The 22,858-nt window shown below is 36.8% G+C and overlaps 2 protein-coding genes across 3 annotated transcripts in view; one reads left to right on the plus strand and one right to left on the minus strand.

Moving 5' to 3' along the window:
* Positions 1-1,396: 1,396 nt before the first annotated feature.
* LOC134679345 (uncharacterized) lies at positions 1,397-9,419 on the minus strand. The gene is made up of 4 exons (XM_063538247.1): positions 9,363-9,419; positions 8,976-9,042; positions 4,062-4,263; positions 1,397-2,010 (listed from the first exon to the last, which is right to left on the minus strand). The coding sequence occupies exons 1-4, from the start codon at positions 9,417-9,419 to the stop codon at positions 1,560-1,562; spliced, it is 777 nt and encodes a 258-aa protein (XP_063394317.1). The 3' UTR covers positions 1,397-1,559.
* A 5,749-nt stretch (positions 9,420-15,168) lies between these two features.
* LOC134679028 (potassium channel subfamily T member 2) overlaps positions 15,169-22,858 on the plus strand; it is a 160,590-nt gene continuing 152,900 nt past the window's right edge. For both annotated transcript variants that reach the window (XM_063537828.1, XM_063537829.1), the window contains exon 1: positions 15,169-16,154. In XM_063537828.1, the coding sequence (XP_063393898.1) occupies positions 15,958-16,154 (197 nt within the window). In that variant the 5' untranslated portion in view covers positions 15,169-15,957. The remainder of the gene's footprint in view (positions 16,155-22,858) is intronic.

A 22,858-nucleotide genomic window follows, 5' to 3' on the forward strand; every position in this document is an offset into this window, starting at 1 on the left:
CTTGGGCGGTTTTTGTCTATTCATGAAAAATATTCCCGTTTTTACCTGAAGGGCGTGCTTCTGAAGATTATTTCATCCTCTAGACATTTCTACAACAGTCCAGAGCGTTCGAGAGTATTTGACAACATTTCAGAACTTTCTGGAATGTTGTCGAATATTCGAGAACATTCTAGATCATTGTGGTACATTCCGGAACACTTTCAAATGTGGAATTTTCTGGACCATTCTGTCTTTTTCATAGGGTTGGAGCTGCCTATTGGGAAGGGTATATATTTAAAGCAATAAGACAGTTGTGAGGTTCGAATGTTCGAGAACATTCCGGAATATTCTGGAATGTTATCAAATATTCGTAAATAGCCTAGATTCCAGGATCCCAAATCATTGTGGAGTGTTCCAGAACACACTCAAATGTTGTGGAATTAGAACAATGTGAACTATTCGAAGCCTTCATACTCTCAGGTGATTTTCGACAAACACTTTCAGTTATCCCTATTCCCTATGCTTTTCTCACGGTCAAGTATTAATAATTGGAAATTTAAAAAATGTACATAGAAATAGGTATAGATTGTAGTTAGAAAAAAAAACCTTAAATAAAAGTAAACCTTAAACCCTGTATTTTAAAGTTTATCCTTTTATTACAACCGCAACACAATTCTCATGTCAGCTCTTTGGGCGAAGCCGGGTACTTACCTCAGTTAGTTCATTAATAAAGATATCTTTTTTTTCACATAGGTACCTACTTTATATGTTTGCTTTAAAAAAAACTTAGGCGAACTATATTCTTATATTCGTTTTGGTTTACCGGTATCAGGTTTCGTGGTATTCCCAGTAGGGCTTCCAAATACCGGACTTCTGTCAATACCGGTATTAATACCAAAACTGTCTTCATCAATACCGGGATCCCGGCATCCCGGTCCCGGAATCGCTTAAAATTTTTCAGTTTTATATAAAAAGGCTCACTGTAACACCAGATATGTATGTCCTTAGCTTAGGATAAACAATAATCGCCATCTGCAATACCTAATTATTGTCTCCAGATGTCCTCCAGATTGGCAATCATTTTACCCGCCTTGTTGACTTCACCAGTCTCATTTTTAGTTCAACATAATAAACTTGCCGCCAAAAATTCGTTTGCCATACTATCATTCCTTGCTCATTTCTTTCTACTTTTTGATATCATTTTAAGAACTAATAACATATCTCTTTATTCATATATTATATATGTTACAAAAACATAATAAAAACAATAAATAAAAACAGGAACCATATAAAAGAACTAATTATATTAATATCATATCCTAAACATCAGAATTCGTCACCAAATATTTATCTAACGCATATACGTATGCACAGTTCTTGTTTCAATTAAATGATCTTCTTTATTTAAATGGGAAAGTAAAGTTCTTGATGCAGCCGAATTTAATCATATTATTGGATTTTAAATGGTATTATCGGCACATTTTCCTTGTTTTTGTAAATACCGGGATCCCGGTATTGCATAAAAAAATACCGGTATTGAAAAATGCGTTTAAACAGACGAGATCCCGGTATTGGAAGCACTAATCCTCAGGGGTGGTATCCCCAGGTTCGGTAGGTTCGGTAGTGGTGGTATTCCCAGGTTCGGTAGTGATGGTAGGTGGCTTCTCGGCTTTCTTCTCGAATTGCAGCTTCAGTTTTCGTTCTCTAGACTTACGGTCTTTTTCTTGTTCCGCACTCATGTCAAAGTCATCTCTTGAAGTTGAAGAGAAAAGAAAACTATCTAACGAAGCAGGCAAGAAGGAATTGAAGTCATTGTAGACTTTTGATGGAAATCTGTAAAATGGGATAAACGCTGTTTCAGCAAACTTTCTGAATTTGACCATATCTTCATGTTCTGTGTCCCAAGATTCCTTAGGCACCCAGGGAAATGCTTTCTGCAACCACGCAGGCATTTCCACATCCATATATTTAAAACGGTTATTCCACCCTCTAAGCCCGTCGTTGAAATTGCCTCTCACCCAATGTGGTAATCTAGAGGAAACCATAATAAATTTTATATTAGTATGATTGGACGTAGTCGTGTATTAAATAAGAATATGAGTATAGTACCCCGGCCGTACAGGCTTTATGTTAGTTTTCGCTCGTATCGTCTCGGATATGGGTAAATAAATATGGTATCGATGCATTCAGTAGTGTAAAGGCCCATTTACACGATACAAGATTCTTGTACAAGAATCGGCAATAATTGTATTCAAGTTTTGCCGTGCAATAATTGAATTCAAGAATTAAATCAAAGTGTTTATACATGAGCAATAACCAAAATCTTGAATGCAATTATTGTATACAATTCTTGATGGGCAATAGTCTTGACCGTATTTTGTTTACACCAAAGACATTTATTGAACGGCAATAATTGCATGCAAGTCTTGACAGGTCTAAACTTCAAGTTGAATCAAGTATGATGTATTGAAGCCATATTGAAGCAAGAATTGAACCGATTTGCATTGGCAGATTTTCATTCAATATTGAATGCGTGGTAAAACTGATAAAATGAGCAAAAATTATTTTAAATTAGGTAGTTCGGAGAAAATTAATTCATAGAAATTTATAGAAGTCATCAATGTTTGTGGGACACAGAGTATAAAAATTATAAAAACCGTGAGGCTCGCGAAGCTGCCCTTGTAGATTTTGCTATAGAATTTGGGGTTGGCCCCAAAGAAATAATGAAGAAACTTAAGAGCATAAGAACGCAATATCTAGCTGAAAATAAGAAAGTGAAGGATTCAATGGGAACTGGATCTAGCAGTGCTGATGTTTTTCTCGTAACACAGTTGCTACTATAGCAGCGACAAGGAACACACCTTCGCGTACGGAATCCATGTCGAAAATAAAATATGGATTGGCAATTCTTGTATTCAATTAACTGCACTAGGCTTCGTTTACATGTAAGCCAGTATTGAATTCAAGTTGCTACTTGAATACAAGAATGTCACGTATGTTTAGATAGTGCAAGTTTTTTGTTGCCTCAATTTTATTGAATTGAATTTTCAAGAATCTTGTATCGTGTAAATGGGCCTTAATGCCCTGAACACAAATATATGAGATGACAAGCGCGAAAGTGGTGTGGGTAGTTGCTGTGACGTCTTAAAGTATGTAGTCTTACAAACTTTTTTGGCATTTTGATAATTATTATTATTTTTTTTAAATTGCCCGGGATTTTACGTAATGCCTATCACCTATTGGGCAATTTGATAATAGTTCAGTAATTATAGATTTTGACCTGTGAATAATCAGTTCTTGGATTTTTTTTCGTGGGTCCTCGGGGCGGCGGGGGGTCACTGGGAGTGTAAATTCAAAAGGTAGACTGAATCAGGCTTCTGTGTATATTCGAAAAACGGTTTTTCTTGAATAACTCGGCCATTTTTGATTTTACAGTTAAACCGTGAGGACAAAAATTGTAGGAAATTTGATTCTCTACAATACTTGGATGGGTGACCGTTTTTTTGTTTATATTTTATCAGTAGGTCGCTTAGCTTGCTTACTCTTAGCAAATTTTTTTAATTGTGATGAACAATTACAAAAAAACGACGTTTTCTTAAACCGTCTATTTTTTATCACTTATTTAACTTTAACAGCCTGTAGCTCCTAAACTATTGATCGCAGAGTAAAAATAAACATAACTAAATTTGTAGTAAATTTTATGTTAAAACTTTTGTCCGAAGTCATTATAATGCTATTCGTACAGATATTCGAGATATGAGCAAAAATATGAAAAAAGGTACCTTCAACCCCCCTCTACACCCCCAGCACACCCCCTACCCTCGAGGACTTTTAGTATGTTTATCTGGACACCACAAGGTATGCATGTACCAATTTTCAAAACTACACGAATTATTTCCGCAGATTTTTCTAATTTGCCTAGGCTACAATTATTTATATTAAAACTTATGAGTATAGCTGAAATATTGTGTTTTTCGGAATCAATACAAGTGTAACGACATTTATTTTTTAATTTTCCTATTTTTCCAGGAAGATATTTAAAAAAAGCACAGATGTGACAGCAGCGTGATATTGTTACTTACAAGTCGAGAGTTCTCCAAGCCCATTTGTAGACGTTACTGTAATAGGGGCTAAAGGCGGGGTCCATCGCCTTCTCGTCGGCCGCGAATTCTGCGCCCCTTAGCAGCCCGAGTATGGAGCCCACGACGTCGTAACCGTTTAGCAACACCACTAACCCAGCTTCGATATTCTGCTTATTAGGTTTATAAACTGATATCGGGGACTCTAGAGAATGGAGCAAACACATTAATTGAATGGGTAGTATGAAAAAGTTTATAGATTATAGTTTTTCGTAAATAACTCTTAAACGGTGGCCCGCAGCAAATATTGTTCTATTACATAAGTAATCTACATAAAAAGTTCTACAAAAAAGATTCAGGAATCATTTACGCTAGGATCAATATTTCATAATATATTAAGGTGGGGAAGTTACAGTGTGTTTGACAAGAGCGTGATCGGTGTAACATGTAAATTTTAAGGAGGTGGCACAGAAAAAAAGTACTGGCTGAATAGAATGTTCTTTTGCCTACAATGCTTCGTAAAAAATAATAAAAAAGCTTTTGACAGTATCCCACCTAAAGTTCAATAAACAAAAAGAATGTGCCTTACGATTCACGTTTATAAGGCAAGTGTTCTTCTGTACGTACCCGAAAGGGCCCAAAATATCACGAAACCAAGCTGATTGCATATAAATAAATCAAAGGCGTTTGTAATTAAGTGAAAGAAACATTCTGGGCAAGTAAAACTAAAGAAAAAGGCTTGAAGATATCTCTAGACACAATCAGAAGGAAGTTGAATGAAAATGGTATAAAATATCAGTATACAAGTTTTACCGGTCACGCTCTTATCGTACATAGTGTACTTACTTATAATTTGTAACTACTATAATCGTTTTAGGGTTCCGTACCCAAATGGTAAAACGGGATCCTATTACTAAGACTTCGCTGTCCGTCCGTCCGTCCGTCCGTCCGTCCGTCTGTCACCAGGCTGTATCTCACGAACCGTGATAGCTAGACAGTTGAAATTTTCACAGATGATGTATTTCTGTTGCCGCTATAACAACAAATACTAAAAACAGAATAAAATAAAGATTTAAATGGGGCTCCCATACAACAAACGTGATTTTTGACCAAAGTTAAGCAACGTCGGGAGTGGTCAGTACTTGGATGGGTGACCGTTTTTTTTTTTGCTTCTTTTTTGTTTTTGTTTTTTTGCATTATGGTACGGAACCCTTCGTGCGCGAGTCCGACTCGCACTTGCCCGGTTTTTTTTTTAGTTTTTCGTAAATAACTCGTAAACGGTACCCAACAGCAAAAAACATCTGTTCCGTAAATAATCTATTTAAGATGTCTTATAAAATAAGTGCTACTTTGTTTCGCTAGGATCAATAATAAAAACCGGCCATTTCTGAAATATTGATCTTAGCGAAAAAGAGTAGGTACTGAATTTTTCTGTAGAACATTTTATGTAATTATTTGTTTAAGCACTCTATATTTATAACATACTATTTATTCTGTGTTTATTAGTATTGTAATTTAACAAAACTTTGGTGGTAACTACTGGGAATTTACCACCAAACCGAGCTTGTGGTAACTACCTACTGGGAATTTAGCACCAAACCGAGCTTGTGGTAACTACCTACTGGGAATTTAGCACCAAACCGAGCTTGTGGTAACTACCTACTGGGAATTTAGCACCAAACCGAGCTTGTGGTAACTACGGGGAATTAATTTTTTCCAGGAGTTATCACTGGTAAAAAGTGGGAAAAAAATGCTCAGTAGTTACCACCTGGTAAGAACTTGGTGGTAACTAGTGGGAATAACCCAAAAAATATTGAAATTATAAAGGATATTTCTTGGCTAGTTTTTACGTATAGGCTATTATATTTAACTACGGCTGCTATTTAACTGATCACCAGATTTAATAAAATTTAATACCAAAAAAATCTACTTTACCACCCTAAAATAATGAATGATCACTTGATCACCAAAATTATAAATCTATTTTAATGTGAAATGATTACCAATTTTATTACATTTTACTATCCTATTAAAGGAAATGACACCAAATTAATCATTATTAACCCAAAAATTGTAAATAATTACCAAATTTCAAACCTCAATTTAATGTCAATTGATAACCAAATTTTTACATCGTGCTATCCTATTAAATAAAATGACACCAATATAATCATTGTAAACCCAAAAATAGTAAATGACCACCAAAATTAGAACTCCATTTTAATGTTAAATTATAACCAAATTTTTAAATCTTGCTATCCTATTAAAGCAAAGCAAAATTTTCTAGTAGCATTTCGTTTCTGTATGGGTTGCAGTTCAAACCTAACCTAACCCACTTTTCTAGTAGAATTTCGTTTCTGTGTGGGTCGGAGTTCAAACCTAACCTAACCCACTTTTCTAGTAGCATTTCGTTTCTGTAAGGGTCACAGTTCAAACCTAACCTAACCCACTTTTCTAGTAGCATTTCGTTTCTGTAAGGGTCGCAGTTCAAACCTAACCTAACCCACATTTCTAGTAGCATTTCTTTTCTGTAAGGGTCGCAGTTCAAACCTAACCTAACCCACTTTTCTAGTAGCAATTCGTTTCTGTAAGGGTCGCAGTGTTAACCTAGCCCACTTAACTGATAGCAGTACAAACCTAACCTAACATACTTTTCTAGTAGCATTTCAGTATGCCTACCTAAGTTATGCGGTGCGGGGTACGGGGGTTGAGCGGGAGGGGCTAGTAATTTTGGCATTATTTTACTTTATTTGGTAATATGTATAAATTTTTTGGTATCATAGTGGTTTATTTAGGTGAAAATATCGCTATTATTTGGTCTTCAAGATTTGGTGATCATTAATGATTTTTGGTAATCATTCAATATATTTGGTATTCGAATACAATTTGAAGTGCAGTCGTAATTAAAATGGTGGTACATTTGTAATTTTAGGCCTTATTTTTTTGGTGTTCAGTAATTTTTTTTGGTAAGCATGATTTTTTTATTTAGGGTACCAAAGTATTTTTTGGTGGTCATTATATTTGTAGCCTTTAACTACGTTACTTTTCTAAAATTTGTTTGTTGGTAAACCAGCCAAATCAAATCCTTTGTAATTTCTATATTTTCTTCGCAGCACAGAACTTAGCACCCATATAGATATGAATTCTTCTGTTGGCCAGTGAACAACGACACATATTCTTAATATTGAACTTGGCTCTCATTCCACATTTATGATTTTTTGGGATGAATACTTAGCTAAAGGTTTGATACATCTTACTTAAAGTTGTCCAAAAGAGGATCGTAACTATTAGCATTCTAAAAAAACTGGTCAAGTGCGAGTCGGACTCGCCTTTCAAGGGTTCCGTACATCACATAATTTTCAACATTTTTTGTACGTGAAACGTCTTGAAGGGTCAATCAAAAACCAGATGTAACATGAAGTTTTCTGGCGTGGTGGCTTATATCTTTACATCTCTGAAGATTGAATGCCGAACAATAGTACAAGTGTCCAAATGCGTAGAGCTGAAAACAGTGAAAACTCGAGCGTCCGACGGGTCGCGCTTCCTACAACTTCCGAAAGTGTTTTAAAAGCGAAGGCCGTAGAGAGATAATACCTACAGGATGGCCAAAAATAAAAGTGTATTTCCGTAGCCAGGGAGGTTTTGGGATTATACTGAGCGACTTCTAGTATGGGAACAACCCCGAAATCGCGAAAAAAGAAGTATCCTCCCATAGAAAACGGACCAGCCTAAATGTATGAAACAGCCAAATTTTTCCTCGCGATTTCAGGGTTGCACGTTGGCAACGGGAATACACTTAGTTTATTTTTTAGCCACCCTGTATACCTAGTGCTTTTTAAAACACGTAACAATAGTAACCTAATCAATCAGTACAGTCAGCAACAGAAGTTGCTAAGCTGGTGAGTGGTTTAAAATGAACTAGACGCGACTTTATAGTTAAGACAATAAGAGCATGTCAAGGTAATTTTGAACACCTCGCCCGCTTAGCAACTTCTGCTGTTGACTGTACTACAAGTACCATTGCGGCTATGTGCCAGTTACAGCCTAGTCGCATTTTTTGTCTTCAGTCCGACTCACGCTTGAAGCTAAAGGAACGCCACTTTGGGACGCTTCGGGCCTTCGGCCTTATGCGGATATCGGCCTATGGCCTTCGCAATAGCTGTCTACATCACGTTTCACTTAAACCATTGCGGCTGTGTCCCTAAAATAAATTTTAACCGCATTTATGTTCTTAAATCCGACTCACGCTTGACTCTAGATTTCTAATAGGTTTTCCTGTCATCTTTAGGTAAAGGACTATTTTGTGTATTTTTTCAGAATTTTAGACCCAGTAGTTTCGGAGATAGAGGGGGGAATGGTCATTTTTTGTCTATTTTCTTGAATAACTTCTAAAATTTTTATCCTAAATTTATAACAAAAATATATTTGAGATTCCCAAAATGAGCTCTTTCGTTTGATATGTAACACGATATAGTTTTCAAAACTTTGTTTTTTAATTTTATCGTTTACCCCCCAAAAGTAGCCCCTATGTTTAAAATTCATTTGTTGACGTTACATATCCGTCTTTGGGTCACAGACTTACATATGTGTACCAAATTTCAACTTAATTGGTCCGGTAGTTTCGGAGCAAATTGGCTGTGACAGACGGACAGACGGACAGACAGACGCACGAGTGATCCTATAAGGGTTCCGTTTTTTCCTTTTGAGGTACGGAACCCTAAAAATAGTTTCTCTTAGTCAAACTTCACTTAGGTTTTAGGTTATTTTTTAGGACGCTCCCTTTGTATGCGATAGCACCTAGCAATTTAGGATTCCGAGGATTCTGAATTAAATAAAGTACGGACCTTACCTTACTTATAGTAAATACATACTGACAGATTGTGAAGTACATATCTAATAGCGTTTTTATGTTTATACCTGAAGTATGGAGAGCCATATCTATGCCCAATCGGGGTCTCCAGAAGAAGGTGCCCGGTATGGCGCCCTGAAATACAATAATTTTGTTGTCATTTACATAATATAAATCGCAAAACTAAAGATGTTACAGTTTAATACGCTTTTCTTCATGGATCATTGATTTTTACCTAGTAGTACAAGTACTGGTCACTTTATTACGTAGTTGCCGTGTTTAATCAGGTGAGTTCAATGAGTTGATATTTACAATTGGACAGAAAGAGGCCCTGGTGTTTGCCGATGGCGTTGTGCTTGTAGGTGAAAACGATTTGTACTTTTTGGTACGGGATCCTAGAAACTGTGCAAAAACATGTGACTACTATTAAATGACTCCAAGTTTACCTACTTTACCTTACTTATCGGAAGAAGCAATAACAAAACGAAAGACATGAATTCTTTGTAAAACATTATGAAAAATTATAATAACGTTGCTACGTGCTCGGTTCACACTGACGGGAATGAGACTAAGAAATTGATCGTTTCATTTGGAATGTTGTTAGTGTTTTCCATTCCATCTCTGGCGGTATATGGATGCATGGGATGTTGCTTTATTAACAGGGTTTACTAAATATAGCTCGAGACAGTCGAGACTTTCGAGAGCAATCTAGTACGTCATTCCAGTTCGGACAGGAGCGGCTTACGGCTCATTTTTCGTCGTATACTTAGTAGGTAATAGGTACATTTGTGTGGCTATTTCATCCGCCACATAGGTTTAGTGTTAATTTTTCAGAAACTATATTATAAACTTTAATTTCAATTTACACTACTCATATTAGAAGGTAAATTGATTAAACTGTTTATTTTGATCTAATTGTTGAGTATGTATAGATGTACGAGTATACTGGCAGTTTAGTTATTAATGTTATTATGAATCTACTAGAGTTCTATGTCACAGCGCTAAAGAAAGGAATATCTGTTTTTAACCGACTTCAATTTCATAGAAGGAGGAGGTTCTGTATTCGGTTGTGGCTGTTTTTTTTTTTATGTATGTTCACCGATTACTCCGAGACCCGTGGGTCGATTTGAGTAATTATTTTTTTGTTCGAAAGAAGGTACTTCCAAGGTAGTCCCACATTAATCTGGTGCTGTTCTGATGATGGGATCCATGAGGAATTGAGGGAACTCCTCAATTTTTCAAAGCACATGTATGGTGATTTGGGTGTTTTCTTAAGCAACTCGAGCATTTTCTCTTGAAAAGCACCAATTTGATGAAGTGGACCTGATGATGATGATTGTTTTGATGATAATCATGACGATTTCTTAAAATGTAGGACGTTCAGCGATTACTCCGAGACCCGTGGTCCGATTTGAGCAATTCTTTTTTTGTTCGAAAGAAGGTACTTCCAAGATGGTCCCACATTAATCTGGTGCTGTTCTGATGATGGGATCCATGAAGAATTGAGGGAACTCCTCAATTGTTAAAGGCACATGTATGGTAATTTGGGTATTGTCTTAAGCAAATCAAGCATTTCCTCTTGAAAATCACTAATTTGATAGAGTGAACCTGATGATGATGATTGTTGATGATAATGATGATGATTTTATAAATGTAGATTACTCCGAAACCCGTGGTCCGATTTGAGTAATTATTTTTTCGTTTGAACGAAGTTACCTCTAAGGTGTTCCCATAACATTGTTGGTTCTAATCTGATGACGGAATTCATAAGGAAATAAGGGAACTCCTCAATTTTTAAAGGCACGAGTATGGCGACATCGTTGTTTTCTATAGTAACTTAAGCATTTCCCCCCGAAAATCACCAATTTGATGAAGTACAACTGTAGCCCTACCACGAGTTTGACACTACTACATATTCGCTAACGTCTTCGTAACTTACTTTCTATACATCTCGTTCGCACTAATAGGATGCCAGCACGACGCATAGAAAGTAAGTTACGCACACGCTAGCGAATATGTCAGTGTAAGACTTATGGTAAAACTACTGAGGAGTCGGGAAATGGCGGTTGAAAGGTTGGAGGTTCAGGGTCGAGGGGTTCCGTGATCAGGGGTTGATGTGCTGTGAGGTTGAGTGATCGGGGGGTTGAGGGATTGGGTCAGTGGCGGGGCGGAGGATGGATTTTGTGTTTGTGTAGTGACAGGAATAATTTCGAATTTAGTGATACGCATTATTATGCTTTTCATTCATGCGTCACACGTCACTCATAAGCTTTTAACAATGCCTTAAAACTAAAAAATGAAAAATAAAAACTTTTACAAAAAAAAACCGACTTCAAAAAGGATGAAATAAAATATTATCCGTTTTTAAGTATATGCGTTACCAATTGATATGTTTGAAGTCGGTGCCAAGACAAATAGTAACAAGACCGGTCAAAAATAATCAGGTTTATGTCTATAATTCACATTACTACTTTACTAATATTATAATGGTGAAAGTAATTATGTCTGTCTCTTTGTCACCTTTTCGGCTAAACAACTGCCATGTTAACTGGTGAAATTTGCCATGCAGGTAAAAAGTTAAAGCTCTGTAGATGGTCCTTGGATTGTTTTACATTTTGAAATCAAGTTCTCTGGATAAGAGGCGGGAAATAACTCAGTCCCAATCCCACACCAGAGTACTATGGACAGTTCTAAAATTTGTAAAAATTGCTCTTTAAATAACATATCGGCAATCGCATTGGTTTTATACTAGTACCGACAAACATGGTACGGACTGCGCCAAGGTGACTTGACGGTGTGTTCTTAGGTATCTACAGAAAGTATGATCATTGCTGTCGTGTGGTGTAAGGCTGGTAATCTAACGTAATAGCCACATTCTTATCGAATCACCCTAAAATCATGGTATGCTTCAAATTTGGCTTGGCACCGACTTCAAACATATCAGTTGGTAATATACTTAAAAACGGATAATATTTTATTTCATCCTTTTTGAAGTCGGTTTTCGTTTTTTTTTGTAAAAGTTTTTATTGTGTTAAGTATAATGTTATGATGGTTTAATTTAAATATAATATATTTCCAATGCCGGAGTATTACTCAATGCTAATATATATTAGATATAGGTATAGATTAATATACGAGTAGATAAAATAATTATACCCGTGTTTGACGGAACTGAATACGCGAACTGAAAAATTCTGCTGATAAAATATTATAATTCAAAAAATGTAAGGAAATAGCAACTAGAGCTAAAACAGACAAGGACGATGCTAGTAAATGGGAAGAGATCGATATTCAGGCCACGAACTATATTTACAGCGCTATTACCAACCGGCAGTTAGAATATAAGCGAGGTGGAGTCGGCATATAAAATAATATTAAAATTTGAGGAAATGTATTTCTGACGTCCCATGGTCAAAGGTACCTTATGGCGGGTATGGAGTTATGCATATCCCAGTAATCTATAATAAATAAGCTATCGATAACACAAAAGATCAACCTCCTAAGTAGGGATGTACCGACTAGTCTTCGACTAGTCGGGAAAGCCGACCATCCGGCCACATTTGTAGTCGGCAATTAGTCGGCGACTAGTCGGCAAAAATGGCCGATTAGTCGGCACTTTACTAGTGAAAGAAAAACAGAAAAAAAAGAAATCGACAGTTAATATTTACCATATGTTAAAAGTTTATTTTACTAAAATACCTATTCAGGGTGCATTATTAGAACTGCGACCCCCGCAGAAACAAACTGTTGCCAGAAAAGTAGGTTAGGTTAGAACTGCGACCCCCGCAGAAACAAATTGTTGCTAGAAAAGTAGGTTAGGTTAGAACTGCGACCCCCGCAGAAACAAATTGTTGCTAGAAAAGTAGGTTAGGTTAGAACTGCGACCCCCGCAGAAAAAAACTGTTGCCAGAAAAGTAGGTTAGATTAGAACTGCGACCCCCGCAGAAACAAATTGTTGCTAGAAAAGTAGGTTAGGTTAGAACTGCGACCACCGCAGAAACAAACTGTTGCTAAAAAAGTAGGTTAGGTTAGGTTAGAACTGCGACCCCTGCGGAAACAAACTCTTGCCAGAAAAGTAGGTTAGGTTAGGTTAGAACTGTGCCCCCCACAGAAACAAACTGTTGCTAGAAAAGTAGGTTAGGTTAGGTTAGAACTGCGCAGAAAAAAACTGTTGCCGGAAAAGTAGGTTAGGTTGGGTTAGAACTGCGACCCCCGCAGAAACAAACGGTTGCTAGAAAAGTAGGTTAGGTTAGGTTAGAACTGCGACCCCCGCAGAAACAAATTGTTGCTAGAAAAGTAGGTTAGGTTAGGTTAGAATTGCGGCCACCGCAGAAACAAACTGTTAATTTGTGTTAATGTGTTAATATTCTTTGAAAAAAAGATCTATGATTTAATTTTTGACAAAGTAAGTATTAGTTACTGAGCCTTATATGAAATGAAAATATTAAGTTTAGTAAAATGTGAAACAAAATCTTATGAATATGCAGGCTTGGAAACAAATTTTATACAAACTTAATATTAAGTATAAGGAATAATAATTTATGACCTGAAATATTATGACATGAATTTCGAAAACTTTAATTTTCTGAACTATAAAAAATCTACAAGTACAGCTTCTACAATGTAAGTGCACTGGAAGTTGATCATTCTATGAAATGATAATATGAGAAACATTTTCTATGAAGCACAATTTCTACGAAAATGTAGTATATGAAACAACGTACAACCGTAATATTTGCTAGGCGCCCCAACCAGAACTGAAATTAGCAAAATTAGTTTTTCAGAATGCATACAGTTCTCTACCAAACTTCTTTTCCCGTATTGACTAGTTTTTTTGGGAATTTTCAATCACTTTTCCATAAGGTACCTTTTCTACTAAAGTCTGAGACGACATTACTAGGCTTATAACTAACTTATAACAAAACTAAAAATAGGTAAACAAACGTTACGCATTAAGGTTTCAGGTCACGCAATAAAAGATAATTTAGCATTTTTTCACCTTTTTACAAAACATTTAATATCTCCGTGTTGTATTGTGTGTGCAAAATATGTATACGAAGTGTGCGATCTGCGTGGTGAACAAAATGCATAACTTACCATTTAATAATAATCGGACGGAAGCGGAAGATATATTACAGATTGTGAGATCAGAGTTATGTGAGGGAGTGGGGAGAAAAATATTTTCTAACATTTATAGATGATTTTTAGTAAGTTGGCAAAAGTATTTTGTATCGAATCAAAGGAAGAAGTATATTAATGTTTAGTGGAATATGTAAATGAGCTACAATATTTAACTGGAAAAGTAATAAAGGACGGAACCACACGTGGGTTCATTGACACCATTAAGCTCGGTAGGTTGAAAAAAGGTGATATAAGAGGATTTAAGGATAAAATAATATGAAAGTGTGTAAAAGTGTGTAGGTATGTGCATTTTTAATCAGTCGTTTTTAATATTTGTAATGTTAGTAGGTAACATAATATATTTGTTATACACAAGATGATTTGGGAGCTTTATTTTGATTTAATAGAGTCAGACCTAGAAAAGTCCTCAGCGATTCTGATAGCCGACGCAGTGCAAGTGTTACTTATACGTCATAATTTCATAGAAGTTTGGCGTTTAAAACTAGCACTGCGTGGGCTATCAAAATCACTGCAGATTTTTCTCGGTCTGACTCTCTATATACTATTAATCACATTTACCTAATACCTAATTTAATAAGAAATAGTGGTGACACGAATAAATTTTGAGCACTGAGATGATTAGCATCCGATCTTTACACTTCGGGTAAGAACGGATCTCGGCCTACAGGCATTGTATCAAAATTCCAAATATACAGAATTGTCACAAATTTAATAAAAATAACATGCAATCTGTAAAAGGAACAAAATAACGCTTCAACTTGCCAGTTACTCAAGAAAAACTTGGGTTGCCTACCGGGTTTGGCTTTGGCGGGGTTTGGCTACCGGGTCAAATCAGCTTTGTTTGAACAATCGTGCCAAGCGACATCGCCTGAGACAATAGTGCATACTCAATGCGCTTACTATGTTTAGGAAAGAACATATGACGCTCAAGAATGTAACTTGTTTGAATCGTAAGTTCATGACGACATACAACATTGTGGCAGAGTATTAATTAAATATGTATGGCAAGGGAGATTAGAACCGCACGCGGCAGGTGGCGCGGCAAGTTCGCGTGAGGGGCGCTGTGGTCGCAACATTGATCCGCCGCCCCGCCCCACGCTACTCGGCTGAACTTCACGCTGGTCGACAGACAAACCGTTGCTCACTTCGCTTCAAAAATTTTATGTATGAACCCTAAGTAGTATCTATACAATTGTGTTGTTTGGTAACCTCCCATTAACAAACTTGTTACGACTCCGCGACGCAAAGGTCACTATTAGTTGAATACGCCACTCAGGCTATGGTCGGCGTCGCTACACTATTGACGTTTTTTTACTTTCTTCACATTGTTACAGTAATCTTTGTGTCAGCTACAGCTACGGATCGAAAGTCACGAAATACCCGATGACAGCTCGCACGAACGTTCGTGAGCTTTTCCGTCTCATTGTTGTTGTGCATAGTATGCAGTTCTAGCAACATATTTTTTAGTAATTCACTCGTACTCTTTATTACGAGTAACGTTGCTTTCGTTATTTAACTGTGCTCTATTAGGTTTGAAAGTGCAACGCAGTGGAAATAATACGTGGAACAGTTTGTTGGTGATTTAAGTTGAACTCAATCTAAACGTCTGACGAAAGGAAGCGATAAAGCGGCACCACGTTTCGCCATAGTAAATTACGTTATTCAAACCATTTTCCGGCAAGAGGTTCACCATCTACTGTACGCGGGCAATCTGTAAAAGCATCGTCATTGAGTCGAATAGAAGCATCGCCGAGACTGTCAGGAGCAGGATCCGAATGCGGCCGCGGCGGGGGCGTCGTCGCGGCCGCCGGCGGCGTCCGCCCCGGGTACGGCTACGAGGCGCTCTCGGCCGCGAGCGACGGCAGTGAGGGTGAACCGGAGGACGCGCCCGAGTACACCGCTTTCGAGATGGAGCTATCAGGTGGTGGCGAGTCTGTCGAGGGACCCTCGTCGCGGGGCTCGGCTAAGGTCAACTTCCCCCCCGACTTGGAACTAGAGAGACGTCCCACCGCAACCGCCGCCACCGCAACGTACCACCGCGGCCGGGGACGGTCAATGAGCGCCTGGAGTGATATCAGCCGATCAAGCATACGCTTTGAAGAAAGGTTAGTCTTAAATAAATTACCGTATTTTCTTCGTAAATCGTCATGACACTCATGACAAATAGTTGTTTAAAGAAGTCACTACATACTAAACAGGTAAAAGTGTAAACGAGATTTTTGGGTACCTACCATGAAACGTCAGTTCTGAGTAGGTATTACTTAGGAAGGCTACCATGCTACAATTCAGTGTTAAGAGGAACGTAAAACAAATATCGTTGTGCTACGCCTACGAGGTATAAGTAGAAGACAGGAAGACGTACATAAAGGGCGTTTAGTAAAGGGGATTTCTACATCCACTCACCAATACCTTATTTTTATTAGGGAATTAAGCAAGCGCCATTATATCGCTAAAAATGTTTGACGCATTCTGCCGCGACGGACCCGTCTTAGCATGCGCAATTCGGAACTCTTGCTTAAATTTGCAAGAGCTTTAGTACAATCGTTACAATTTCAACCTTAGACCACACACAAATTGCTGTTTTAATCGAAAGCTGGCGCGTACTTTGCTTTATGTGTCTACTAAATATCCATTTATAAAACTAAGCCTATCCATTTATAGGAAACATTATAAATATGTACATACCTACGGTAAAAGGTGAATGTATTATATGATGTAGGCATTCTTTCTCAACGAATTCTTCTTATTAATTCTCCGAGAATTTTAGCAGGATATCGATTCGCAAACAGATTCGATTGATTCGCGGAACATCGTTTTGCTCAGTGATTTACGTGTAAATGTAACTTTTGGTGGACTAACGTAACGTTACGTAGACTCTTGGTTCACATACCGTTCAGTTTGCAGAGTTCGCTTCTGTGTAAATTAGCAGAACTATTATTTAATTCGGTCAAATTGTGTTTTTTGAAAAACTAATTATAGCCAGCATTCTATGAATGTAGTATGATACCTTTGGGTATGGTGCTTTACGCAGGCTAGCGTCCCGCCCCCTCCCCCTGACGCAACCCCCCCTTTTAGCATAAATATGTCCCGATTGGGAGTTTTTTTTGTTTTTTGGGGAAAGTATACAATATAGGAAAAAAGTGTCAATGAAAGAAATGTTCCCTATTAAATTCTAAACAAAAAAGGTTATATTCATTTTTTTGATACGACGCACTATATTCATGCTATGGCTAGATGAACTTCGACAAAATTTAACCGTTGAAAAACTTGCAGAAGATCAATATAACATAGTACGTGATAGTACTAAAAGAAATCATACAGGACAATAACCTTGCAAGCTTATTTTCCGTATAAGATTTTTTTCAGTACTATCACGTACTAACTTATAAGTTATAATGAACTTCAACAAGTTAATACATGAATATGGTGAGTCTTACCAAAAAGTTATATATAACCTTTTTTGTTTAAAATTTATTAAGGATTATTTCTTACCTTGACACTTATTTCCTAACTCTAATACTTTTCTCAAAAATAAAAAAAAACCGTAAACCGGGACATATTTCATGCTAAAAGTGGGGGTTGCGTCAGGGGGAGGGGGAGGGACGCTAGTGTGCGTAAAGCACCATACCCAAAGGTATCATACTACATTCATAGAATGCTGGCTATAATTAGTTTTTCTTGCCCATACATTAGAACATAATTTAACCGAATCATATTGGAAGAATTTCATTTGGCAGAGTAATCTTTTCGTTAAGGAATGTTTGGTCGAATAACGTTACACAGTTTGAAGATTGTTTGTAAATTTAGGAATTGCCGTACCCCCTAAGAGTATACCTGGTGTGGCCTGTAACACGAGCAAATAATTAAAACATAGATTGTACTCCTCAAAGGGTGACACTTTTGTTCAACAACTTTTAAAAAGAAGAATTTAGAATCCCTATTTTTTATTCAAAATAAATATTATCTTCAATGGACGCCATCGTCACGCCATATCATTGTGCTTGTCACGCCTTAAACATAACAAAATTCGCAATACATTGTGTCTTAGAATAACTTTAAAGTGTATTAAAAATCAGACCACAAGTTATTTTTAAAAGTCGCTGAACAAATGTTGGTCAATATGAGGAGTACAGCCTACAGTTTAATTTTTTACTCATAACTATTACAGGCCACACCCGGTATACTATAGTTTTACTATACCACATTTGGACGGACGGACAGACATTCCTTCCTCCTCGGGTGCCGGCTATCTGTCGTCTGTCTCGTCACGCCATCCTTAACGAAATCCTTACAAGGGCTCTCTTTAGCGCTAATACAGGGTCCCCGCAGCTCTGGAGCCCCAGATCGTGCAGGACAATGGCAAGCGCTCCGGCGGGATGTCGTTGATCCCCTGGAGGATGAGCCGTGCCCTGGTACGGGAGAGTGATGTGCCGTTACGAGTAAATTACCAGTAACGCTCCCAAAGACCTTTAAATTATGGTAAACTATATTTTTTCTATTACAAATCATATTTCTTTTTTCATGAAAACATTACTCATACACTATTATTGCATCATATTAAATTAATAAATTAACATTTATGTTTACTAATTAAACCATATACTTACCGGTAAATGTCCCAATATTACCAGTAATTTTACTCTTTGCCTGCTCACACTCAAAACTAAAAATTACATGTTAAATAATTACAGATTTTGGGAGAAAATACAGGGTGATTGGAAATTTGCCGTATTCCTTGAAAGAGTTGAAAGGGGTTATTCTATGGGTCATTTGCAATGATTTAAGTCCAGTCAAGCAGGGGTCAAAACACATTGGTTTACAAGTTATTTGAGCTTTTAGTTTTTTGTTTAATAAAACCCGCCTTTCGACTAAAATGTGGTAATTGTGAAAAAACTACTCAGATTTGGAATTAAAAAGATTGCCAAAACTATCCAAAATTTTCAAAAAAAAAGGATTAGAAGTCACATTTTTTTGTAATTTTCCCCAAACTTTGTAACATTTTAAGGCATTACTTTACAAATAAGTATGACACACAGAAATGAATTCCTCAGCTTTCCAAAAAAGTACGAATGTCGTCATTTTATCATTAACTTTTTAAAATAATAATAATAATAGCAGAGCAGGCGGAAGACTTGACCTAGCGTACGTGACCATTAATCAGTTTGTTTGTTTATATGGTGGTACATAGTCGAAATAAAATGATTATTTTATAAAATAATAGTTGCAAATATAGTGTTAAAATATATAGTAAAATAAATAATTGAATCGGTTGTATTGTGTAGGAAATTTCGCAAAAAAATATTATTATTGGCGACATGTCGCGAGATTTGTATGGCGACATTTATATGGCTATTTTGACCGTAAAAATGTCGGTTGTGGTATACTTACAAATGTCGACATAGTGCCATACAAATGTCGAGAAGGTGCCATTAAAATGTCGTCAGGGTCTTACAAATGCAACAAAAATAATAAATAGTGGCATATAAACTTAAATACTTATAGGGATGACGAATTCATTCATAAAATAATCGATGTACGAAATTGATATTTGCATAAAAATATCAAATTAAATGTATTTTTTGTCACTATTTTGCTACGAAGGCCCGAAGCGTCCGAAGGATCCTTTAGTGTTCCGTTGCCAAGGCCAAGCTGCATCCTAAAGGTGCATGATTCTTGCAACTTTCGCATGTATCTTAATTATGAACGGCTCGTGGACACTCGTGGAGCTCGGCCTTCGGCCTTCGCATTTAGCCATGATTTAACACTTTTGTGAGCAAGTTCGATAGTTAGGTAGTTATAATGAAATAGACAATTTTTATAGATTTTGTTGAAACGGCAGAGGAATACATTAAGTCACTTTTAAGCTATACCGCGAGGTCTACAGCCAATCTACAGCTCATAGAGCTACCATTTTATAACGACGTAAATACGTACTAAAACAACCCGGCCAAATGCGTGTCGGATCACACGTACCTAATGGAAGGTTAATTCCGTACCTTCATACAATAGAAAAAGCCATACAAGCAAAAGAGCGTATCTTCGCGGCCCTATTAACGTAGTATAAGGGTAGGTACCTAATCCGTTTTTGGAAAAAGACTGTTTTTTTGCAGTAAATTAAGGTACATGTACATATAAAATAACCGGTCTACGTCAGACAATTAACGCATCATGGAATATTCTTTACCTTCATGAATGGAAAAAGCGATATCCAAATTTAAATACAAGGAAAGAACTGATACCTACCTCCTTTTATTTTGGCCAAACTTAAAAATGCCTGAACCGGTCATAATATCCAAAATGTCTTTTCATAAAAAGTATTAATTCCGTTTTAATTGTTTTGAACGATAGGTTCAAAAACATAAAGCATTTGCATTTTAGTTTAGGTACCTACTTGGTTCGTCCAGCGCTGGTCGTCGAGCGATAAGAGCGCGCGACTTACAATCCGGAGGTCGCGGGTTCAAACCCCGGCTCGTACCAATGAGTTTTCGGAACTTATGTACGAAATATCATTTACGTTTACCAGTTGCTTTTCGGTGAAGGAAAACATAGTGAGGAAACCGGACTAATCCCAAGAAGGCTTAGTTTCCCCTCTGGGTCGGAAGATCAGATGGCAGGCGCTTTCGTAAAAACTAGTGCCTACGTCAATTCTTGGGATTAGTTGTCAAGCAGACCCCAGCTAGGCTACCATGAGCCGTGGCAAAAATGCCGGGTTAACGCAAAGAAGAAGAAGATACCTACTTGGTTCCGTAAAACGTGGTGAGTAGGTTTCGCGGGGAGAGTTGGGTTATGAATGGGGAGAGAAGGTTTGAGAGGGGGGTGAGAAGGGATTTTAAGGCAACTGCTACAAAAATAATGTATTCCAATTTAAAATGGGGCTATAGTAATACGCATAATTAAAAAAAAATCGATCCAACAATCTTCCAAAATCACCTTTGTATGAAAAACCCTCTCACCCCAAATACGAGGCACTACGGGGTGAGGTGGGTTTTCCTCTTTATCGTCAAAGTTATGAAATGGAACTACCCAAAATAAAATACAAACTAAAATACAAACGTCCGAACCACTTATTATATACACCATTCAGTTTTCACATCATCATCATCATCATCATCTCAGCCATAAGACGTCCACTGCTGAACATAGGCCTCCCCCTTTTGGGGGGTGTATGCCTACTTGGTAAAAATATAATTTTATGAGGTTTGAAAGTCAAAAATCACCCAACTCACCCCATTTTACGGTTCTTCAAAATATTAAGATTGGAATTCATTTATAAAATTTCTAATAGGTAGTTAAAAACTAAAGAAAAGTACCTAAGATGTACGAGTAAGTTTAATTCATTAGATAAATTTACAGAAATGACTATTTAAACAATTAAAAAATCCTAGTAAAATCGACATAAAATGAACGCCATTTGCGTCATTCTGTTTTTAAAATTTCGTTCACTTTATTCGAAGAGCAATGCTTATGAAAGAACTGGGGCGGAAATATCGCTAAAATCAGCATTGAGCACGGCGCACCGCACTCGCTTGCCGCGCTTTTGTGTTTGAGACTCGCGAGCATCAGTAGTTTAGGTACTTACTACTAGTCTGTTCGAGATCCTGAAAACGGTGAAAAAAATTATAAATAATGGAGATACAGTTCTGCAAGTATGGAATGTTATATTGGAAATATCCTCCTCTTTTATAATATTAAGTTTGGTTTCTTAACCCTTAAATGCATGATTTTTTCTTTTTGCCTGAAATTATAGATGTAAATATTACATAATTGTTTGCAGGTTCTAGGAAAAACAGTAAAAAAAATATAACTTCGATTTTCACTGCGAAATCAGTGTTAGAAGTTGAATTGGCTAAAGCATATTTATCTAAATATGTAATTTTCAGTAAGGGGTCATCCATTAATTACGTCACACGTTTAGGGGGAGGGAGGGGGTCAAGAAAATGTGACATGGGGGAGGGGGGAGACACAAACTTTGTGACGTCACTTTAACTTCATCAGTAACCGAAAATTTATTTAAATTATTTAGTTCGCTGTACATTTAAATAACAAGTTTTTAAAACGAAAATAGTTTTTAATCGTTTAATTTTCTTTCCTAAGCAGTTTTGGGTTATAAAATTACTAATATTTATATCGTCAAAAATATTTTGATAAAATATTAATAATACTTAGGTACTTACTTAATTCGATTTGGCGATTTCGTAGAAAAAATGTGACGTCACACTAGGGGGGGAGGGGTTTGCCAAATGTGACCAAGTGTGACAAGGGGGGGGGAGGGGTCAAAAAACCTAGAAATTGGTGTGACGTAATTAATGGATGACCTCTAATAGATATATCATTTTTTTTACTACCATTAGAAAGATACACTATTTGTGCTATACCTATGATAAAGTTTATAAATATAAAATAATTACAAACTGCGAAAACACCGTTCTAAATCACATACAAAAAATTATCAACCTCTAGATTTTTGAACACTTTCCGACTTTTCGTCTTAAGACGAATGTAATTTTTATAAATTAAAAAAATTGTGTGAAGGGTCTAGCCGCAATCCCATAGTGAAACTGCCCCTGGCTGAAATGTATACCTTTCTCTGGCGCGTTTATTTGTCTATTATAAGATATCGTTTTACCAAATTTCAAGCCTAGAATCACGTTGGTTTGGCAAAAAAAAAATTAAAAATCGTTTTTATTTTTTTGTAGCTAAACTAGTAGTTCTATTGTTTTGAAATTTGGATGTTATATGCATCTAAGGGATCATCCATTAATTACGTCACACGAATTTTTAGGTTTTTTTACCCCTCCCCCCCTCCTTG

This window comes from Cydia fagiglandana, chromosome Z (genome assembly GCF_963556715.1).
Source record: "Cydia fagiglandana chromosome Z, ilCydFagi1.1, whole genome shotgun sequence".
Classification (NCBI taxonomy): Eukaryota; Metazoa; Arthropoda; class Insecta; order Lepidoptera; family Tortricidae; genus Cydia; species Cydia fagiglandana.

Bases quoted from the DNA above. Each gene is read 5' to 3' on its own strand.
- LOC134679345 (XM_063538247.1), bottom strand. From the start codon at position 9,419: ATGTTTTACAAAGAATTCATGTCTTTCGTTTTGTTATTGCTTCTTCCG. The intron at 9,043-9,362 runs GTAAAGTAGGTA...ATTGTATTTCAG, and splicing joins TGCTTCTTCCGATAAGTAAG to GGCGCCATACCGGGCACCTT. The intron at 4,264-8,975 runs GTATAAACATAA...TCCATTCTCTAG, and splicing joins TATGGCTCTCCATACTTCAG to AGTCCCCGATATCAGTTTAT.